The following is a 22,298-nucleotide window of genomic DNA, read 5'->3' on the forward strand; positions in this document are numbered from 1 at the left end:
TTGGGATCCATCGGGCTGGAGTTCTGTAGCCTCTAGCAACTCCCCTGGACCTCAAAGGAAAGGGGAAGAGGAGGTCTCATCAAGGTCCTCAGCTGGCCATATTAGCTCTCTCTCGGCAAATGGCTTGTCTGTGCTCCCCCACCCCTGCCCCCAGAAGGAAGACAAGGCTGGTATAGTGGACCTATTCACATCTAGAAAACAAAGATGCTTCAGAGATACTCACTCATTCAGTTCAAAGGCAGAGGAAGAAACAATGCATCTCATATGCAGATAATGGGATGAGGTAGTGGCCCGGAAGTCATCTGATGTACTAAAGGCCATCAGGGCAGCTCCGCCTGTGTGTGGTAAAACAGGTGCTTCCCTCCGCACACATGGAGGCGGTGACCTTTCAGAGGAGCAAGTGTGCATGCCCAAGGCCAGCAGAGCTGAGACAGAAGCAACGGGAACACAGCCTGTTACCTCGAGCGGGTCTCAGAGCCTCTGCTCTGTGGTCATGGGCCCTCGTGACCAATGCTACGTATGAGCTAGATCTGCATTACAGGCCACGTTAGCCCGCTCGGCCTGCTGCAAGGACGCACCCCAGACTGTGGGTGCTTAGACAACAGGAATCTATTCTCCCCCAGGCCCAGGGGCTCGGAGCCCAAGATCAAGGTGTCGGCAGGGTTGGTTCCTTCTAAGGGCTGTGAGGGAGAACCTCTTCCTGGCCTCTTCTGGCTGCTGGCTGCTGGCTGGTTGGTATTCCTCATCTTGCAAACACATCACCCCATCTCCACCTTATCCTCACATGTCCTTCTCCCTGCGTGTGTGTGGGTGTGGGTGTGTCTGTGTGTGTGTATGTCCAAATGTCCCCCTTCTGTAAGGACATCAATCGTATTGGTTTAGGGCTGGCCCTACTCCAGTATGGCCTTGCCATAATTAATTGCATCTGCAAAGACCCTATTATCCTAGTAAGTCACATTCTGAGGTACTGGGAGTTAGGATTTCAATGTACGCATTTGGGGGGTGGGGGAGACACAATTCAACCCCTAATGGGCTATATCTCCTAATCACCTAGAGAGATCTTTCAAAACACACCAGACCGTGAATCCAGTCTCCAAGGGTTATCGTGGGCAGGGTTGGTCCCTGATCTCTCCCACATGCAGTTGGGGCCGCAGGGCCATCTCCATCAAACATTTGGGTCAAAGTCACACCGTTCCCTCTCAAGTAGACTTTGGCTATGACTGCCTGTTACTCCAAAGAACTTCTCTTCTTCTTCAATAACTGTTCAAGGTGTGCACTGAAGCGGCCTCTCCAGAAAGGCCATTTCAAAGAACACAGGTCAGCGGAATTCTGCAAACCATCTTTTTATGCAGCATTCCATACAGGGGCCATTGCCTTAAGCCACAGAGTAACAGGTTCTCCTAAACACGTGTGATTTACGATCCTGGCCACGAACTGAAAGTAACGGACTTTACCAAGCTCCGCTGAGAGCCCAAGGTGGCCCACAGTCACATGTCGATGGGAAACGGTGCAAAGGAAAAGAAAGGAAGGCGCTAACACCATTCGATCAAGCTTGCTTCCTGATCCCCACGCGGCACGCTCCCTGAGCCACAGAGGATGACGCAGATGGTAAAATTTCCTCTGAGAAATGAATAACGAGGTGGGCTCCATGAACCCTTCCCCTAGCTGATGCTGTGCAGTCTTTCTGACTGCCTTGGGACGAATGTCATGGCGTAATCCTGGTGTAATTCCCAGTACGTTTTCCCTCTCCAGGGAGCGATGGGAATTGGAGCCAGGCGTATTTCTGTCCCCTGGTGCAGTTAGGAGTGGCCCCGTGACCTCCTGACAGTAAGAGGCAAATGGAAGGAAATTGTGCTAAGTTTGCGTCACGCCTGAAAGCACAGGCTGAAATGCGGCTGCGGCTGTTGGAGCTGGAGCGGTGACCAAGGGTCAGGAGATGAACCAGAGCAGAGGGAACCAGGCCCCCCAGTGACAGAAGAGCCGCCACACCAGCCCGGCCCGCCTGCGCGGGCTTGACAAGGAGAAAGGCGTACACAGTGGCAAAGCCTCTGGTCACAGTGGCCTGGCCTATGTCCTCCCTAATACACATGGTTAAGGGTTCTGACATGCCCGTCATTTTCTCCTGGCACTGTTACCAAAAGTAACTAGGGCACAATGGACTTGACTTTCCCTCGGTCACATGGAGACACTCACGTTCCTTCAGGGTGGAAAGGCTCCTCTCAGCTCATTCTCTTGGGTCAAGGATGTGGCCCGGCGAGTTCTTTTTGTACATGAGACCAGGTGGTTATATTTCTGTTGGTGGCCAGCTTCCTGCAGGGAGCGACGACACTAGGCAAGCTTTGGATTCCAACGATTCGGCGGCCTCCCCCAGGCCCAGAAGCACCACTGCCACACGTGCTGATGAACACCATCCTGTCCCCCGATGGAAACCAGAGACAGTGCAAAGACCCCGAGCGGGGTGGCTCAAAGGACTGAGCCACACAAGTGTCCCTGGTGAGCAAGTGGTGTCAGATGGCAGTCCTCGGACGAGCCTCCGGGAGAGGGATGCGGAGGCTGGGAGGAAGACGAAGGGGCTGCAGGGGACACGGGCTTCCAAGGACACTGCAGAGAACCCGGGGCGCTAAGAACCACTTCCAGTGTCACCATCCTGCCCTGTTCAGTGCGGGGTGAGAGGACCCTGGGAATAGCACCGCCACCCCGCCCCTCCTTGTGTGGGCTGGAGAGAAGAGGCAGGCGTGAGCCCCTGCCCGCCCCCGTAACGCGCCCACACGACCAGCCACGACCCCCGCACAGGACAGTGTGCCCCCACGTGAGCCGGACACACAGGAACTCTCCCAGAGGCTTCACTCTGACTTTATTTGGCAGCACATACCGAGAACAAATCACCCTTCCAGTTAGGTTTAGATTTTGAGCAATCACAATAAAGAGAAGACAGGAGACACCAGTACTGGTTTCAGGTCTTGAGACAAGGACAGAACCCACACGAGGGCGAGGGATGGGAAAGGGTGGCCCCTCGAGGCATCAGGTGCCCGACTCAGTCTTCCGAGTGCGCATGGGCCTGAGTGCGGAGGCAGAGACGGGATGGAAAGCACCAGACCTGTGTGCAGCCCAGCCGGCTGGCAACCAGAACCTCCTGCAGACTGTGTGCTTTCAGATGCTGGCTACTCTCTGCAGACCTTTTCCCGGGCCGCCTCAGAGACCTCAGCGGTTACGCAGTGTGAGACAGACAAGAGGGCGAGGAGACAGACGAGCTGCGCTTTCCTGAGCGGCGGGGACAGAGCAAAGACAGGGTGGGACTCCCCCCACGACGCCGCAAGGCCACGGGTGCCTCTCACTTCTACAGCTGAGACACTTCGTACAGGTATGCAGCCAGCATTTTCGTTCCTTCTATGTAGTTCAGCCTGATGGAGAAGAACAAGCCGTCGTGTCGGCTGCTGTCCAGGGGTCCAGGCGCGCACCCGGCATCCTTTCTGGGAGTCCCACCGTCCTGGCTTGCTGGCCGTTAATTCCACTGGCCTTGAGAATTTGGCCACCTGGTTCTCAAGCGCAGGTTCAGCCCACCTGCCCTACTAGGGACCCACCCTGGTCACGGTCTAACAGAGTATATGGGTCCCACCCAGTACTTAAGAAAAGCCTCACTCTGATCATGGCCCCTCCCTTTGTTCGCATAAGAGGCCTCCCCCTGTGCCTGGATACCCAGGTCTCCGTCCCCTCCCTCTGCCTCTGTCTTAGCCCATGACTAGCCCACCCCTGGGACTTCCAATGGCTCCTGTTTTCTCTCCTTCTTAGCTCTTCCTGTTGCCCATGGGTCCTCCCTGACTGCTTCGGCCTCTCCTCACTGTGCTAACTCAGGGACCACCTTCCATCCCTGTTAAAGAGCCCCCTCACGTCTGCATAAGCCAGGAACATATAGGAGGGGCTTAGGAAGCCAGCAAGGACTCTGATTTTCCAAACAGGCAAAGCGTGGAGGTTCTTCAGGAGTCCTAGATGATATCCTGCTACAAACACAGAGCACTGGCTGAATCTTGCTGTGAAGAACCACCACCTCCTCACGGCCACATCCCTGCCTTCCACCGGAAGTGCTCGCTACCCCAAAAACAACGGTAGCAAGCAGAGCACTGCCCTTGGTGGGGGGGGTCACAGACCCCACCCCCTCCTGCTCTCCTCTCAAAGCAGCCAGACAAGTGGGGAGGGAGGAGGCAGGGAGGGAGGAAGAAGGAAGGGAGAGGGAAGGGAGGGAGGAGGTGGGGAGGGAGCAGGTGGATGAGGGAAGAGGAAGGGAGGGAGAAGGAGGGGAGGGAGCAGGCAGGGAGGGAGCAGGAGGGGCTGGAGGGTACACCCAGGCTCTCAAGGAGTTTCTCACGGGCAGCCATGAGGGGCATGAACCCAGGGGCAGGACAGAGGACTGAGCTCACCTGTTGAGCTTTTCATTCTGGGAGTGGGCACCATCATCTGCTGAGCCCACAGGCAGCAGCATGACATTCTTCCCAGTAGCCTCCTGAAAGGTCAAAGTCACAGGAATGCTGCCGCCTTCCCTGGTCAAGTCTGGCTCGACACCAAACACTGGGGGAGAAGAGTAAAAGACATGGTGGGCTTTCAGGCAGCAAGGCTGGGGATCCACCGCACACTTACCACCCAGCGATGCAAGTCCGAATCCCGGGTGTGGCTGGGACGGCAGCCCCACTCTCCAGGTTGGCAGGTGGCACGGCCCCGCCCACGATGGGGGCTCTCTTCAGGGCCCTTGCCTGTGTCCCCAGGGAGAATTCTCACCTGTTTTCAAGGCTCTTCTCCCAGCCATGTAATGAGGGTGGTTGAAGTCAGACACCCAGGGCTTCCCACCATGGCCCATGTACACCTTGAACTTGTTGGGGCTGCGCAGGTCAGCAAATTTCTTCGTCAGGTAGCTTGTGACCTGAGTCACAAACGAGACACAATGTATTCTAAGCCTGGCGTCTGATCTGCTGCTAGAGATCTCCTCTACGGTGGGCTATGGTGGGTCCAGAGTGGGCCTACAACTAGTCTACAGTAACTCTACCATGAGTCTACACTGAGTCTACAACTGGTCTCACCTTCTACTGCAGAACACTGAACATAACTGTGGTAACAAAAAAAAGGGATTTTATCAAGAAACAAAATCCAGCTATTTGAACGTAAAAGGTAATGCTTTCATTTCAAGCAATTCACCCTTTATATAGACATTCCCATAGGATAATATTTACATCAACTCTTAAAAAAAAGTCCCTTGATTTGCTTTACAATAACCATCACATCTAGACCAAAGTGGAGCCGGGTGCTGACTGAGGCACATCTGATGACAAAATCTCAGGCCTTAGTTTCCTCGAAATAAAGAAGCCCTTGATTTCATCTCTCTGGGAAATCTCGGATGAGGGCGAGGTGACTGCCCCCCAAATCTGCCCCCTCTGGAATTTCCCCCTTCTAGAATCGTGCCCTTCCACTCCTCACACTGGCCCAGATGCAGCTCCTGTGCATTCTCACTTTAACATATTCGGCCCAAAGTTAGCATTTGACCTGAAGCCTTATGATGAGGTCAGAGGTCAGTTTTTAGCATGCCTCAGCAGTGACAAAGGTCACACGTGATACTTTTTATATGGCCTTTATCTTTGATCAGTTCTGAACTGCTTATTCTGGTAATTACTGGGTTGGCAGGAATCAAGAAGTGGGGAAGTGTGGGTCTGGGATTCAGTGCCCTACTAAAGTCTACACTCGAGTCTCTGCCATGGCAGGAGCCCCTTCCCCGCGTCCCAGCTCCCTCACATGCCTGCTCGCTGACAACTTCTGGAGTCATGTTTGGCACGAGCCTGATGGAGAACTTGCCAACCACTTTCCTAGGAATCACGGTCTTGGCCCCCGACCCAGAAAAGGCGCCTTCGATCCCATGCAGGGAAAGCGACGGGTACCGCCATCTGTGCATCAGGATGTCTTTCTGCAGAAAACAACAAAGTGGGTCAGGGGACAACACTGTCAGCTTACAAAGGAGACGGCAATGGCATCTGGGAAGGTCCTCTTAGTGGCCCACCGGCCTGGGGTCCACACAATCACAGGCAGGAAGTACAGAGCCTGGAGGGCTGAGAGACGAGCCTGCCCCAAATGTGCTCTGGTACCTGCTTCGATGCACCACGAAGGGCGGGGCTCTGCCACACTCCGAACAGCCTCAAGTGTGGCATCCTGGCCTCACTGCGGCTCAGGAGTGCTGCTAACTAGGAGAGCCATGGGCTTCCCAAAGCCCCGCAGAATTCAGGGCTCAGTCGTGGTCCCCACAGACATCAGAGCTCCAGTGGAGCCAGAGGCACCAGAAACCAGGAGGAGGAGGGCAGCACAATGCAGGCCATCCGTGAACTTCCCCCCACTCAGCCCCCTGGGGCACAGAACGCAGGGGTAGCTCCTACTGGGAGGAGAGCCAGGACTACCCACAGAGTCCTGGGCCCAGTGACCATGGACAAGCATGGTCACCCTCTGCCAAGGGCACTTGTACACAGCAGGCCCTCATCTCCCAAATACACAACTGATACCACCAGCTCTCACGACCCCTGCATCCCAGCAGTGGCAGAGGTCGCGTGGCCACTTGCACGCCAAGCTGGCAAGGAGAGACCTGATGGGGCCCCGGGGCTCCTCAGGGACTCAGCGACCTAACATGTGGACTTCCCGTTTGCGAACCAAATAGGCTCAGTGAGACCTGCAAGGGAGACACGTGGCCCGACACTCAGACACCTTACACAAACACAGACGCTAACTGAAAGGCAACGAGGCATGGGCAAGAGGAGTTTGTTCAGAAACCAGCTTTCCCAGACACGCCCCTGCCCCAGACTAATCTCTCCCAGCCTCGGGTCCCAACTGCCAGCTGCAGTGAGGGCCCTCTGCCCCCAGCTCCACCCGCAAATTCTTGCTCCACTCGGGCCCACCAGGTTTTCCTCCTGTGGCCTGCTTCGGAGGTCCCTCACGCCCCGCCCTGTCCCCATGACCCCAGCTCCAGGCTCTCCTCTGCAGCGGCACAACTGGTCTCCCCGCCTCACTGCCCCCGCTCCAAACCCGCAGCGCCTCTGCCACCATCTGCCCACAAGGGAGGTCTGATCGGCCCGTCTGTCTGCTCAAAGTCATCAGGTCCACCATCCTCCAGGAGAGCACACGAGCTCCTCAGGACACCACAGGCCTGCACGCCAGCCCTTCCAGTCTGAATCCCAGACCTCCCCCGGCCGGCCCTACCCACGAACAGCTGGACTCGCCTGCACCCTGCTCTGCCGCTCACTCCTCCTGACTCCCACAGCCGCCCCCGCCCACCCCCCAGCCACACAGCGCTCCAGACCCTGGCGTGGCCTCCACACTCTTTCACACTTCTCTGCCCATGTGTCTCCTGGAGGGATGAAACGCACGGGCTGGGCCTGGCCGTGTTCCTCTCGCACCCCGGGGCCTGCTGCTGCGATTCCGCTAACAGCTCCCTCAGACCTCACAAGCCAGGAACTAGACTAGTTAAGAGAAAAATCCTAACACAATTTTTTAATAGTTAAGTAACCGCTTTGTGCAGATGCTTTCCAGCTTGGTCCCCGGCTGTTAGGGATGCCTTCAATCATCTCTGGGCCCAGCGGTAAAACATCATCCACAAACGCCCATCAGGCGAAAGCTGCTACTACGTGTTCTCTGCCTACATCCTCCAGCTCCTAAGCCGTCGAAAGTCAACTTAGGACATTTTTAAAAACCTCCTAACTGCAATTCCAAGCCTAATACTGCGCTTTCCCGTGTCGGTACCATAGGCGGGCTCCGGGACACACGCACGTGCCGGGATCTCCGCCAGCATGCCCGGCTCCTGCCCACGGGGCCCCCCGCGCAGGGCACGGTGGGAGGCCTCGCAGCGGACACAGCCCACCTTGCAGCTGTGCAGCAGCGTCTCCGCCCCCACGTCCCTGGAGTACTCCTCCAGGTCGAAGTCGATCTTGTCATAGAGCCCCAGCTCCTCCTCTGTCACGGGGGCCACCGCCTCGTTGATGCCAGGGATGAGGATCTTTCCCTTCCTGTCCACCAGAGAGCCTGGGAGGGCACAGAGGAGGGGCGCTCAGCAGGCAGGCGGCAGACACACAGCAGTGCTTATCGCGGGAGCCTGGAGCCCCTGCCCCCCCGCCCCCCGCCAGGGGCTGACGAGCACCGAGAGCTTCGTGTTGATGTTTCCTGGGCATGCAGGGCACTTGAGCACTGCCTGGAACAATTAGTTGAACAAATGACCCACTGACGAGAGCAGTACCAGCTTCCCACGTTAACACAAAGAGACAGAGATGCAGAAATGTGGGCGACCTGTCCCCTGCCACAGACCAGGAGACAGATGGAGCAGAATGCTTCCCGCAGGCTTCCAGTAAAAGCCACTACATTGACCAATTTTTTTTTTTTTAATCCATGTTCCACAAGAAACTAGCAGCTCCCAAGCGAAGGAGGCCAAGACGAGTGGAACAGAGTAGACTCCCGTACCAGAAATGACAGGCCCCACGTATGGCAGCCGTCATCGAGAGGGAAGGAGACAGAATTTCGGCAAATCCTGGGTGAGGCAAAGTTAGGTCCAGCCTTAAACCAGCAGGACACCGGGAGGACTGGGCTGGACCTCCCTCACTGGGGTGCTACGGTGTCCAACAGACCGAGGCAGGTGCCCTCCAAGGGACGGGAAATACAACTGTGTCACATGCTCCTAGAGGCCAGCTCTGACAGGGACGATGGAGCCAGGGGCTGCCTTAGTTGGGTCCTGGAAGCAAGGCAGGGTTTAGTGACACACGGAGAGGTCCAGGGAGACAGAGGCACAAATGAAGCATGTCCATCTTTCAAAAGAACAGTGAGCGGAAGGAAGCAGCAACAGGCAAAGAAAAGAAAGCGGTCCACAAAGAATGGTGGCAAACGCCAAATGCTGAGGACGGCCCGAAACAAGGCTACTCCAGCTTCTCTCCCAAGTCACCAAGCAGCGACTGAACCCGTGCTTACCCATCAACATGATGAGATCTGTCATGGCCTCGTGCACCGAGCCCCCGTACACGCCAGAATGGAGGTCTTTGTCACTGCACTCCACCTGGACGGAAACAGAGACCCCTCTATCTGCTGCTAAGCGGGAACTCAGCCTCATCACGTGACAGTGAAGTCAACAAAGAACATTCACAAGATCTGACAATTCTCAAAATCAAGATCTTTTCCCTCAAGGAGCAAAGCAAGGCATTTCCGAAACTACAAAACTTTGGCAGCAACAAAAGAAATAGTCTTGGCAATGCTGACCATGGGGAAAGCTGGGGGCTGACCACAGGTGAATGCACGTGGCTACAGAGACCCTGTGCTTTTCTGCTGTAAGGGGACAGCCACCATACAAAGCAGCTTGTAAGGACCTTGAGCCTGAGGACCTGGGGCCAGATCCCACCCCCCGCTCCCCCTCACTAGCAGGACTGGGTTTGGGGCCTTGCCAGGCCTGAATCTCCAGACCCGTAAAATGGCAAAGTGGGGGCGTCTGACTCACAGCCACTGGCGTCTTGTGTCAGACTACCTGTAAAGTAGTCCTGAGAGACGAAGTGCTCAGGGCAGCAATGATTCTGGCATTTTCCGGCTCCAAAACACTCCCACACAGGAACCAATCTGCCCTGTGTGCTAGGACCCAGCCTCGTCTGTGGAGGGGACGCAGGCTCCGCTGAGCACCGCCTTCCCGCTCCGCCCCCATGCCCGGCTTCTGTGTCGAGCACAACCACCCAGTTCCCTCGAGATCTCTGGTCCAGGAAGACCTAAGGGCTCAAATGTGAACATCTTAATTTTTAACAGTAAATCTTTCTACAATGCTTTGCTTAAGTCAATCTTCTTAAATGAGCTACAGCAGTTCATCTTTCCTCAACGGCTCCAAGGCAGTTCCCCAAACACCCTGTAGCTCGAGGTAGCAGGAACGACTCTGGCTGGAGAATCTCGAAGGGGTGTCGCACGAAGACCCAGTGCTCTGAGAAGGCTCTGGGCTTCTCCCTCATGCGCGTGGCCCCCTTCCCAGGACTTGCCCACAGCGCACTACGGAAGGACAAGGGAGACTATGGGCTGGGAGGAGATACCATTAAACATGGAGAACTCAACACGGTACCTCAATGAAAAAGTAGCAAATGCCCCTGAGACCATATGTGATGCAGGGCTTCTTCTTCCCCAGCCAGTAATTGTCAGAAATGCAGACGTAGTCCACATCTTTGAAGAATGTGTCTTTCCGGGAAAAAATCAAGTCGTCCAAGCCTTCAGAGCCCGACTCTTCCATGCCTTCCAGACAGAACCGGACATTGACTGGAATTTCCTACGAAAGGGAAATGAGCACTGAGAGGCATTCAGTTCTCATGTGCTTTTCTTAGACACCAAAGACAGAAAGTCACCAAATTTCAAATACTCAACTTCCTCCAGACCCGCTGCTCGGGCGCTCTGTGTGAGCCCTGCAGTGACCCTCAGTCCTCACATGATGGGCTTTCAGGGGACACACACGGAGGCAGCTGCAATTACTCCCTCACTGAGGACTCCCGCCAACTGTGACCACACTTCCCATCCACAGGGATCTCCGCACTCACCCAGCGTGAATCGGGAGTCTCCAGAAAGCCGGAGCTGCTCTCTCCACAACACAGCCCATGACACAGACAAAACCAGTCTTCATCTGCGTCAGGGACCAGTTACCACCCCCGCACGCCAGAGCAAGGAGGGGCCTGCTCCTATGTCCAGGAGCTCTGCACTTCGACCGCCCCCCATGCGCTGAAGGCGCTTCTCCCCAAGAGCTGGCAGTATTCGCAAGGTGCCCACTTGGCTCCTGCTCGGCAGCTGCCCAGTCTCCCGGCGCCGCGCAGTGAGGAAGGCGGCCCTTCCACAGATGACAGCAGGAAGCTGCACCCAAGCGAGGTGACTGCCGAAGGTCACAGGCTACAAGATGGCAGAGCCCCCACGTGGACACACATCCACGGAGTCCTAGTTCAGAACCGCCCCCAGACAGCCTCTGCACCATCCAGCTCGCCTCCCCGTCTCTCAAACGAAGTCCTTCCTGGGACCCTGGCACGTGGAATGGTGTAAGTGGAGCTGCTCTGACAGTTCTGCCCTGCACACAGCCACCCTCCCCTCGGTCACCCCCAGATGCCGGGGGGCCCTGGAGAAGGGGGAGCCTTCCCAGTCCCTGAGCCCAGTCAGTTGGAGGTTCTGAGCCTCAGCTCCCTCCTGTGCGAAATGATGCCTCAGACCACAGAGAGTCCCAGTCCCTCCTCAGATCTACCAAACTACCCTCCGACAAAAATGCTTGTCTTATTATTCTGATTTTATCACAGTACAAGATGAAGTGTGATGCAAAAACTGTCTACATAATGGTCAGGAATACAAAGTCTCTGACAGCTGGAATTCTAGGCACCCTCTTCTTCCCCACTTTTCTGTTTTACAAACTTCACACACGACCAGATATTTCACAGCTGAAGAAATGTATCTTAAAAAATAAAAATTTTTCAGGAGGAAAAACCACCCTGAGAAAGCTAGGGGTCACCCACTACCAAAGAGCCCATGACTTTGTCTCCAGGTGAGCCGTCTCAGAGGTGGAGCCACAGCTGAAAACTCAAATTTCAGGGGCTGGCTGGATTGCTGCTGAGTCATCAGTACTAAGACCTCTGGGCAATTGTAAAACAATTACAATTCCTAAAGCTAGAAAACAAACCTGTAATCTTACATCTGATCCCACTGCTCACAGGGTTTTGGGGGACCTTGCTTTCTCATATCCCAGTGATCTTTGATCTTCACTGGCTGTTCTGGGAACAGACACCCTGCTTTTTATCGCTGTGACGGAGCCAGGCAGTTAGACGTGGTTCAAGTACCTGATTTGTCTTCTGGAAGGCTTCCAGGGCATTCAGCCAGCCGGCCACTGGCCCCTTATCATCGGTTGCACCTCTCCCATACAATTTGCCTAGAACAGCAATCAGCAAACTCAGTTACAATCACGATAAAACAGACAAGAAAGTGTCTTGCTGGAACACAGCTGACAGCATCTCAGCACCACCACAGGCAGCTGTCCTAAGACCTCCTCTTCCCATCAGAAGCCCCGTTTTCATTCCGTCAGAGCCCCGAGTCCCCATCCTACACTACTGTGAGGATCTGCCAGAGAATTCACCATAATCTAAGAGCAAGCTGTACGGACGCTCCCCTTCTTCCAGCGGACACAGCAGTCAGCCAGCACTCCCGTCCCTGCTGACGAGGGCGTGGACTGCCGAGCCAGCTCCGGGGGCACTGCCAGCCCGCTAGTTACTTCAAATCTACCTCCACAACCAGCTGGTAGCAGTTAAGGGTAGGCCACCTGGTCATGTGTAGGATCCACCATGCACCATCATCAAGAGAACTCTAAATCTCACACAAGCCCAATTCTGACACCTAATTTGGTGAAGAAAAGAACACGTTTATTATTTACTTCTCCAGGTTATCACTTTGAAAACCAAAGGACATGTTACTGTTTCTCCTCCACGTAATTAGTCACAGGACCCCTCCTCTGCATACCCACTCCCGGGCCCAACAACGGCAGGTGGGCACTGGCCACCATGAAGGACACTTGGCCATCGAACCCAGATCGCGCTCCCTGCCCTAACATATGATGCAGGCCGGAGGAAGGACAGCACTCGGGCTAAGGTGTGCTCAGGGCTCAGTCCCTCTCTGGCCAGGTCTGTAATGGCCAGGCCTTAGACTTCCTCATTCTCAGCCTGTTTTTAATATTTGGCAGTTTCAACATGACCACCCCAAAGCATGACACTTCGAGCCATTGCTACCTTGGGAATTTCTTTCTATAAACTGAACCTACTTTTCACAAAAGCTACACAGTTCTCCTAAAAAGCATCCTTGCTCCTGTGATAAGCACAGACTGAATCACTCACTCCAACATGCCAGACCTGTGCTGGACAGAGTGCACAGGGCAATGTGCTCCCTCCCACCAGCACCCTCGACAAGGAGAAAGATGGCATGCCACCGGCTGACTACAAGGAAGCTTATCTGTGGGATGAGTGTTATCCCAGCTTCATCCACGCCCACGACTCTACCGAGGGTGCCTGTCAGACTGCGGAGGGGCCGAGTGGGAGGCCTCCCAGAGAGGCTGTGGGTGACTGGTGCTGGTGCAGAAGCTGGGGTCATGGGGCACGGCTGCCAGATGAGCAATGAGGGGAGACGAGTGGGTGGGCAGAAGAAGCCCACGGAGTCTCCCGAGGGGTGCCAGGGAGAAACACGTCACAATGAAGTCATCACGGGGCAGGGAAAAGAGGGGAGGAGGACCCACAACTTTAATAAGCAACAGGAGAGCTTTCGGGAGAGGATGAGTGTCCACTACAGAGGAGGCCCAGCAGGGACTGCGGGCCCGCAGGAGCAGGGTGGGGGCGGGGACAACCTCCAGGTTTGTGGTGCGTGGGGCAGGGGAGGCGGGGGGACCGTGTGGGGATGGTGAGACAGGGAACAAGAAGGAAGGGCAGGCTGGAGAGCAAAGACACAGAATTCTGTTCCAGACAATGGCAAGTAAACACCCACAGATATGTGGGTCTAACGCTCAACAGGAGCCTGACGGAAAGTCAGCAATCGTGCTGTGATCACGACTGTGGTGCAGAACTGAATTTCCTCAGAGATGTTGCTGCAAGTGAAAAGTTTCCTCGATCGTGCACAGCAACGGACACAGCTGACACTGAGCCAGAGAAAGGTCTGAACAGAAACCTAACACATACAGTTACAAGGGCTTCGATTAGAGTCTGGACTTAGCCCAAGGGGGCGAGGTGCAAATGAAGGGGCTTCTTCATCTGGCCGAAGACTGGTATAGAGACATGGCGATTCAGGAATGAAGGCAGGAAGAGCCTCCATACCAGAGGGGACAGGAAGCAGGGAGGTCAGCCTGAAGTGGGTCCTTGGTAGAGAGTCTCAAGTGCCCGTGGGTGCGTGGCCCGGGTGGTGCTCGAGGCCTGTTACTGAGGGATTATTACGTCCCAGCGAGAGTATCCCCTCATGTAAAAGAGCAGAAAGGCTTCTCCAGACACTTCCTCTCCTGAAGGAAAGCATCCCTTACCATCACGTTCCACCAAGGTGAAGGGCTCGCTGTCCCAGCCATCCTCCAGGGCTGCCGGCTGCACGTCCAGATGGCCGTAAATACACACGGTCTTCTTCTGCGGGTTGGAGCCCAGCTTGCCGAGTAAAATGGGAGGGAGCGGTATCTCAGAGCCATCAGGGAGCTAAGAGTTGAGAAGGAAGCAATCGAGGATGACCTTTGTTTAAAAAATCTGGTGCTTATAGTACATATTATTAAAGTACCTGGAAAATTTTTATGTGTTCTTATCCATCAGCCTATATTGTAGAGTTCAAGACCATACTGTTTGGCTGCGTGAGTAATGGACAAAAAATTCCTTCCCCATAATCCAGAGCACTTAGACTGCATTATATTCACCAACTGTAGGCAGTTTGGTAAATTTTTAAAGGCTGACTTTTTTTAACTTCTACATTAATAAAACATGATGAAGACTAAGTTTGGGGTAAAACTTTGCTCATTATTTTCTACAATAATGGATGAAAACTACTACCATCTTAAAGGAGATACACGTTTGAAATTCTGCAGGTGGATCACACTATGCACAGAAAAGGACGCAGAGCAGGGCAGCAGGGAGCAGACCTTGCAGTAAGCCAGACTAAGCCAGCAGTGAGAGCTGCTGTTGCTTCCGAGCTCCCTCCCCAGCCTAACCAGTCTCCCACAAGCCCTAAGGCGGGGGTGGGTGTCAGTCACAGCACTAAGGGACAGGTGCTTTAGGTTCCGTGCCAGGATGCCGGGATGCTTGCAGGATTTGTCTTTCCAGTGAATTGCACTCAGAAACACTCACCTCACTAACTCTTGGTAAGCCCACAGTACCCATGTGCAGCCCTGGGACTCAAGGTCACCCACCCACGTGAACCACCCCCAGGGCTGGGTTCACACACGGCTTCCAGAAGGACAGCCCCAGCCATGAGGAGCAAAGAAGCGTTCCTTAGACTCACTGCCCTGGGCACACATGACATGTGGCACTGTGGTTGCCGCTGGCCCTCCACTGGCTTCAGGAGATCCATGATTTTTAAATGACAGATTTTCTCTAAATCAAGTTCTACTCAATATAGCTGAAATACTGAAATACTTTACCATTTTTCTAAGATGCCAACTGGGCCCACAAATAAATCTGTACTGAAATTCAGGTTGCAAATTGCCCAGGTATCTCTAACTGCTCAGAACAGGCGAGAATGCAGTCGACTAGAAACAGTCAAGTGCTTACAGGGCTACCATGCCACCCTCTACTAGAGTACCTGTCTGGGCAGAAGTCTTAGACAGGGATTCCACATGTCTCCCCCACTTCTGCCCCATGCCCACGGCATGTCCAGTTCCCAGCCCCAGACTCACTGCACCAGCACCCAATGGGCCCTACTCCGTCATTTGCACTGTGTTCACTTCTTCCCTCATGTCATTTCTTGCTCAGGGGCCATGACTGTCCCATTTCCTGAGCACATCTGTCTGGAGGTCAGGCCCCCAGTGACCAGGTCCCCCACATTTCCTGGCCACGTGCCCTCTCCATCCTACTGCCTGGGCAGCAGCAAGGCAGCAGACAGGCCTGACTTGACATTACCTGCACCAGCCTTGGCAGTGCGCCTAATACCAAAGAGCCCCCCATCAGCCTTTCCCACAGTCACGCCTGCCCTCAAGCCTTGTCCACACGGGGACCCAGGCTCCGAGGTCCGTCAGTAGGACCTGGAACTTCAAACGTCATCTTTCCCCCATCAGCCTGCACGTACACATGCCGACATCCAAGTCCACCTCCACACCCAGGTCTTCATGGCTTCCTAAAACATGGAACACTGCTGCCACGTGAAGTGACAGGAGGAGAAGCTCCAACGGGCTGTCACCTCACACTACAAGGATCTTTGCAGAACTTTTCTAAGTGACGAAATCTGTCAATTTCTTGATAAGAATAGGTCTTACGTAATTTCGAGAGTGTTGCAGTCATTTATCTTTTGTGGAAGCCCCTTTCTGAAGAAATGCACTGCAATGTCAGTGTTAATAGAATAAATCTATTGTAATGAAACTCATAAATTATTTGCCACCTAGATTTTTCTCTTTAATATATTAGGAAAAAAGAGAGGGGGAGTAAACCAATTATGCTTCTACAAGAAAATAATACAAAGAAACTTGATTTATTCTCTACGAGTGGGGAAAAGTGCCAGGAAGCTACAGTGTAATTTAGGTCAATTATTACATTTGTGGCCAAACGAAATCTCATATACAATACTGGGCTGGGAATCAGGAGACCCACATTTGAATCTCCTTCACCATCAACTGATTGTGGGTGCCCAGTGGAGACACAGCTCACCTGGGCCTCTGGGTTCTTCTCTTTATGAAAAGACCAGATGTGGCTGAATGCCTACACATAAAACCCCAAGACTATGATATCAGCAGACACTTAAATCTCCATTCAGGAGAACCGAGACAAGCCAAACGCTGTCACACTCTGCAATATAGAAGAATATTACAAATTTGGAAAATATAGGACATGAAACATGCCATTAGCATGGGACTTGAAATCATCTGAGACTAAAAAAGCAGAATAACGTAGCATTAGTGAGATGGTTCATTCACATCAGGAAGAAAATGAACCAACGTCACCTATCAGAATCCTGCAGTAAAATGCAGCTGGGCCCCCTGGCCCCACACAAAGTAGCTCTTTTTCAGGAACCAAGTCATAAAAAAAGTGCTGTTTCTACCAGCTGGGATGGGGGCACAGCGCACTGAGTGGGGATCTTCATCACTTTTACACCTACACGAAGAGCGTGCAATTTCTTCCTAGTTAGAATGCTTTCTAGGGGAAATCCCAGTGATTTCCTAAGAGTGGCCATGACATTAACTTACTTCTTGTTTTTCTTTTTTTAAGTAGGCTCTATGCCCAGCATGGAACCCGACTCAGGGCTTGATCTCACAACCCTGAGATCAAGACCTGAGCTGAGATCAAGTGTCAGACGCTTAACCCACTGAGCCACCCAGGAGCCCCAACACTAACTGACTTCTGAGTAACCTCAACAGCTCTCCCACCTGTAGAAAAATGCTGAGTATTACAAAAGCTTTGCCCCCATCCATCTTAGGAAATCATATAGTTTAGGATCCAATCAGGCCTTTTCTGTTTGTTTTAAAGACAAGCAGATTATCTGAAGCAAAAGACGGCTTAAGAATATGCTGGGTCCCAGGCGCCTCTATGGCACAGTCAGTTGAGCATCCAACTCTTGCTTTCAGCTCAGGTCATGATCTAAGGGTCCTGAGATAGAGCCTCACGTTGGGCTCTGTGATCAGCATGGAGTCCACTTGCCTCTGCCCCTCCCCCAGCTCACACTCACTCTGCCCCTCCCCCAGCTCACACTCACCTCTCCCAGACAAATTTTTTAAAAAATATTAAAAAAAAAAAAAAAAAAAAAGATTGTGCTGGGTCTTAGGTAGGTCTACTAATTGCGGTTCAGTAATTCCCACAGCACCAGCACCATACCTTCTGTTTTCCAATATCTACCAATTCCACAGAGCCACCCAACTGTTTAATATCCGCAGCGGCAACTTCCAGCATCCTCCTGATTTCACCTCTCTTCTCAGGCCATGCAGATACACTCTGGATGGCTACCCATTCTGCAAGTTTCTGTTTGTGGAAAATAAGCAAAAAGGGATTCTGAAAAGGTGATCCTTTAAGGAAGAAAGGTAGTCATAAATTTGCCAGGTTTCGGGCACCCAAAGTTGACTTGCTACCAGCAACCAGTCCATTTTTAACATGATGGCCAGATGTCGAAGAAAGAGCTATCACATTTGCGTTTTAAGATTTAAAAAAACTATCTGTATTGACCCTGTATCAAAAACTACAGCATAACAGAAAAATGTCAGAATGTGTGTTTTTAACCATTACGCACAAAATGAATGTGAAATGTACAAAGTTCCACAAGTTTATAACTGAATCTAACAAAATTACAAATCCAACATATAGAAAATAACCAACTTTTTCACAGTCTAAATTAGTCATTCATGCTCACCATGGCCAAGTTCTTTAAAGGACAATTTTTAGAATGAGAGCTAAAGATTTCATCTGAAATGTGTCTTCCAAGAATAACTTTAAAGCACAATTCTTTAATGTCAAGAAACAGATTTAATTTACAACATTACCAAATCATTTAAAACAGACGAAATGCAAAAAGAAGTTAAAGTTTGTTCTTTAGTCTATAGGTACAAGAAATTGTACATGGAGATTAAACAAAAATCTCTGATTAGCTCTATTATTTCCAGAAACATCATATATATTAAGACTTTCTATCAAAAGCCAAAAGTATAACTTGCGTATTGTAATAGGAGGCAGAGGGGAAGACCTCTAGGTAATACGTACACACTTTGGTTACCATTTCTTTTGTGTGATCGGAGAGCTGTAAGATCCACTCTTCTAGCAAATTTTAAGTATATAGCACAGTATTATTAACTACAGTCACCTCGCTGTTGTTACCTTCAATCCCTAGAACTTACTCGTACCTGAAAGTCTGTAGCTTTTGACTGACCTCTCCCCATTTCCCCCAAGCCCCAGCAACCACAATTCTACTGTTTCTGCATGTTCAACTTTTCAGGATTCCACATACAAGTGAGATCATGCAGTATTTGTCTCACTCTGTCTAGACAGTATTTTTAATACTTCATTTAAATGGCATAGCTCCTACTAGTTTCTTGAAAGTTTCTCTGAGCCCTGATGGATTAAACCTAATTTTAACGTTTACTACAATAAATATTCCCTTACCTTAATGTAGCGATCCTGATTTTCATCAACATACTTAAACAGGGTAGTGAGGGCCAACATCTTTCAAGCAGACCGCACACCTTGAAGGTTCCTGCAAGGAAAAACTACCGGTCAGCCCTGCCTGTGGATGGGCCAGAAAAAGCCAGTTAGGAAGGCACCCGCTTAAACTGATAACGTGCTGCTCCGCCCTCCATGCCCTCAGGAGGATTCCAGGAAGCGAGCAGAGAAGCTCCAGAAGCAGTTAGGGGCTCAGGGTGATTTCCCATTCTTTTCTCAGAAGGAAAGTATGCACAAAATTGTGTCAAAATGGCACATAACTGAAGAAAGCGCCTGAGCCGAAGACAATCTGATGAAAATCAGAAGTAAGTTCTGGTAACACTGATTTACCAGCGCTTAAATTTTTTCAAAAGCACATAGAGAACTTCCCATTTACTGTTACCACAGAGGAAATAATCACTCCAAGGATCCCAGCCAAGTGTCACATCCTGACACTGTCACAAATCCCACAACACAGCAAACAAAATCCAAAGAGAGGTTGATAAATTGTTTTAAAAAGTTGATAATCTGAGCCCAGAAAGAGTCAAAGGCAACATTCGACACCTCCACAAAGGCCACAGCCTCCCTCCAGCGTGCATTTGCTAACATCCCGTTTCTCCTGTGTGAGACCCAATACACGCTGCCCCACTTTGCAAATATAGGGTAAAGGAAATGATCTGACCAGTCATCTTTAAAACAGGAATGAACGGAGCATTTTTTTTCTTGGTGTGGGATTCGAAAGTGATTGCTCAACAGAGGAGTGATTATCTACAGTGACATCAGGCCTGGCGGCTGTAGAGGAAATTGAGGAAGTTACCCTCAATCTGCATGCAGTAGGATTTCAGTAAGAACAGGTCAAACCACTCCGTTCTCAGAGCCTCCTTCCTACTCTCCAAACACCCACCACCGGCATCAAATATTTACAAGCCTCCTAGCCAACTCAGCCTGCTTCAACTGCGGCTTTTATCTGAAAGACAACAGTCCACAAATGCTGGAGAGGCATTTCATGAGCACCAGAAAGTCAAATTTTCATCTATCTGTCACCAGTAATGCAAACTGAGAAGCTATCTAGGACAATATGCTACACTGGGCACTTTTCATTCGGGTCCCTGGTCATGAAATAGCACAAATTCCAAGCTCAGTGTGCATACTCTCCTTAGTGAAGCCAAATTAACCAATGGACTTCTGTTGGTTCATTCAAAGATTTAACTATCTAAGTTGCACTTTCACCAAACACTAAACAGAGACGGGCCTGTTCAGCTCTGCAGGCCAAGTCCCCAGGGCTGGCTAAAAAGTAACAACTTCTCTTAATAAGTAACCTAGTCAAAGGAGGTCAGGCCAGGGCCATTTTCGCCCTCCCACTTAGTTCTGCGTTATTCCTAACCCAGCCTGCCCCTCCTCCCCATCCAGTACGCAAACCATAAAATGGGGCCACTTCCAATGCCCAGGTGAACCCCACTGATGAAGGTAAAAGCGCTGTGCTGGAGTGAACAACAGCAAATACTACGCGTCCAAAATAAATGCCAGGAATTCTAAAATTTCCGGGGGGGGGGGGTTAACTTTATTAAACGATGAAGCTAGGGAGAGGGAAGGCCGAATAAGACTGGTAGCACCTGGAACCGTCTAGCAACACCTACTAAAGACTTCGTTAGTTCTGAACCTCCCAGCCCTCGTCCCTCCGTAATTCAGAGCACATCCGGGAGTAAACAGACGCAGGAATCCTGGCTTTAAACCTACAGAAGCCAGTGAAACGGGGAAGGAACCTCCAATGCGCCCACTCCAGACTCTGATCCCAAACAAGTGTACAACTATCCTTCGCCACTCCTCTCTGCACACAGGAGGGCCACCTCGTGACACCAGGTCAGCACGAGGAAGACCGTCCGGGGCCCACCCAGGCCGTGGAGGTACCCGCCCGGGGCCAGGACCAGCTCCATCTTCCAAATGAGTTAACAGGCTGAGGGCACGACTGAGCGAGCCGCCCCAGACCCGCACGCTGCAACCTCCCGGCCTGAAAGGCCAGCGGGACCCAGCGACTCCTGACCCCAGGCATCCGCCAGGGGCTCCGCTGAACAAGGAACGCCTTTAGCTTCCAGCGGGCAGAGCCTGGAGCAAGCGGCTGACGGCCCTCTGCGCGTCCTTCCCGCCGCCCGCAAACCGAAGCCGGACCCTCGGGAAGGCCTTCTTTTAACGGGGACACCCTCCCTTCCCGTCCCTCTTGGCCACGCGAACCAAGCTGTGGGCCAGGCCGTGGCCCAGCTCCCACAAGCCGAGGTGCGACTCCTGCCATTCCCCGAGACTCACCCGCCCCTGCTCCGCCCGGGCCCACCCGCTCCCGCCCGACTCCGCCCGTGAAAGCCCCTCACCCCTTGGCGGCCGCTGCGCCGGTTCCGCACCACGTGCCCGGTCACGCCCCCGGCGCGAGCCCGCCTCCCCCCCGCCCCGCCCACCAATCCCCGGCCTCGTCTGGAGACCCGGCGTCGCCCTGCCTGCCCCGCCCACCAACCGCCCCGCCCACCAACGGACGGGCTTGCTAGAGAGCTGGCGTTGCCCTGTCCCACCGCGCTAACCAATCACCAGGCTTGTTGGAGAGCTGTCGTCGCCCCGCCCCGCCCCCCAGCTCTGGAGTCCGGCGGAGAGCTGGATTCCCAGGCTGGAACTCATCCGCCCTCCCCCAGCCTGCATCCTGGTCTCAGCTCAGTGCCGCGGGGCGGGTTTCGGGTATGTGGACCGTGAGATCCTGAAGTCACAGGAGGGGGGCCACACCCCACCCTCGGGCCGCTCAGGCTGGTTCCAGGCGGTACCACCTGCCGCAACCTGGCCCTGGGAATCGTAGGGCCGCACCAGCCCCATTTCTGAGGGGAAATGAATCCTCTGATCCCGGGAAACGAATCCTGTGATCCCGGGAAGTGATGACGGAAGAAGACCCACCATTTATTTATGCCTTTTTCATCTCAGCACCTTGGGGGTAGTGATTATCGCCGTTGGAGTATTTCCAAAAGAATTTGGCAAAACCTGTACCCCGTTTCCTTTTTTTTTAAATAGCAAGTTTAATAGTTGCTGTAAATACTTTAAAATAAAATGACCCTCCCTTAAATTTTCCATCTATATCCCTCTCAGAATGTTGTCAAATTGTAACTCTTTTTGTTAAGTTCGAAAAATGAGGGAATATTAAATACTAAGGTGTCCCAATTCTACTCCCTCCCCTGCCCCCCGCCCCCCGCCCCCCGCAAGTCACACTGTACAAAGAGCTTTTATCTTAAGGGGAGACTTTGTCTATATTCAGTAGTCTATTATTCATTTTTCACTATTTCTTTTTCTTGTCTTTTTTAATTTTAACCGAAGTGGAGTTGACATATAATGCATTAGTTTGAGGTGTACAACCGTGATTCAACAATTACAACCATTAGTAAGCGCGCACCACGATGAGTGTAATTACCATCTGTCATCACGCAAAGTTATTACAGTATTATT

At 52.4% G+C, this 22,298-nt stretch overlaps 1 protein-coding gene across 2 annotated transcripts; it reads right to left on the minus strand.

The window, feature by feature from the left end:
* Nucleotides 1–2,837: 2,837 nt before the first annotated feature.
* Nucleotides 2,838–21,292, minus strand: CNDP2 (carnosine dipeptidase 2). 2 transcript variants are annotated; one of them, XM_045790270.2, is made up of 12 exons: nt 21,191–21,292; nt 18,792–18,882; nt 17,517–17,660; nt 14,042–14,204; nt 11,832–11,920; nt 10,094–10,294; nt 8,974–9,058; nt 7,880–8,040; nt 5,780–5,944; nt 4,771–4,912; nt 4,416–4,563; nt 2,838–3,401 (listed from the first exon to the last, which is right to left on the minus strand). In XM_045790270.2, exons 2-12 carry the CDS (start codon nt 18,849–18,851, stop codon nt 3,338–3,340), a joined length of 1,422 nt encoding a protein of 473 aa, XP_045646226.1. In that variant the 5' UTR covers nt 18,852–18,882; nt 21,191–21,292; the 3' UTR covers nt 2,838–3,337. The 2 variants fall into 2 exon arrangements, with proteins under 2 accessions (XP_045646226.1, XP_045646227.1); XM_045790271.2 differs by lacking the exon at nt 21,191–21,292 and adding an exon at nt 21,129–21,150.
* Nucleotides 21,293–22,298: the final 1,006 nt, after the last annotated feature.

Source organism: Ursus americanus, chromosome 19 (genome assembly GCF_024610735.1).
Source record: "Ursus americanus isolate L20-20 chromosome 19, mUrsAme1.1.p, whole genome shotgun sequence".
Taxonomy (NCBI): domain Eukaryota; kingdom Metazoa; phylum Chordata; class Mammalia; order Carnivora; family Ursidae; genus Ursus; species Ursus americanus.

Bases quoted from the DNA above. Each gene is read 5' to 3' on its own strand.
- CNDP2 (XM_045790270.2), bottom strand. From the start codon at position 18,851: ATGTTGGCCCTCACTACCCTGTTTAAGTATGTTGATGAAAATCAGGAT. The intron at 14,205-17,516 runs GTATGGTGCTGG...CTCAACTCTTAG, and splicing joins TAGATATTGGAAAACAGAAG to CTCCCTGATGGCTCTGAGAT. The intron at 4,913-5,779 runs GCATGTGAGGGA...TTTGTGACTCAG, and splicing joins CAGAAGTTGTCAGCGAGCAG to GTCACAAGCTACCTGACGAA.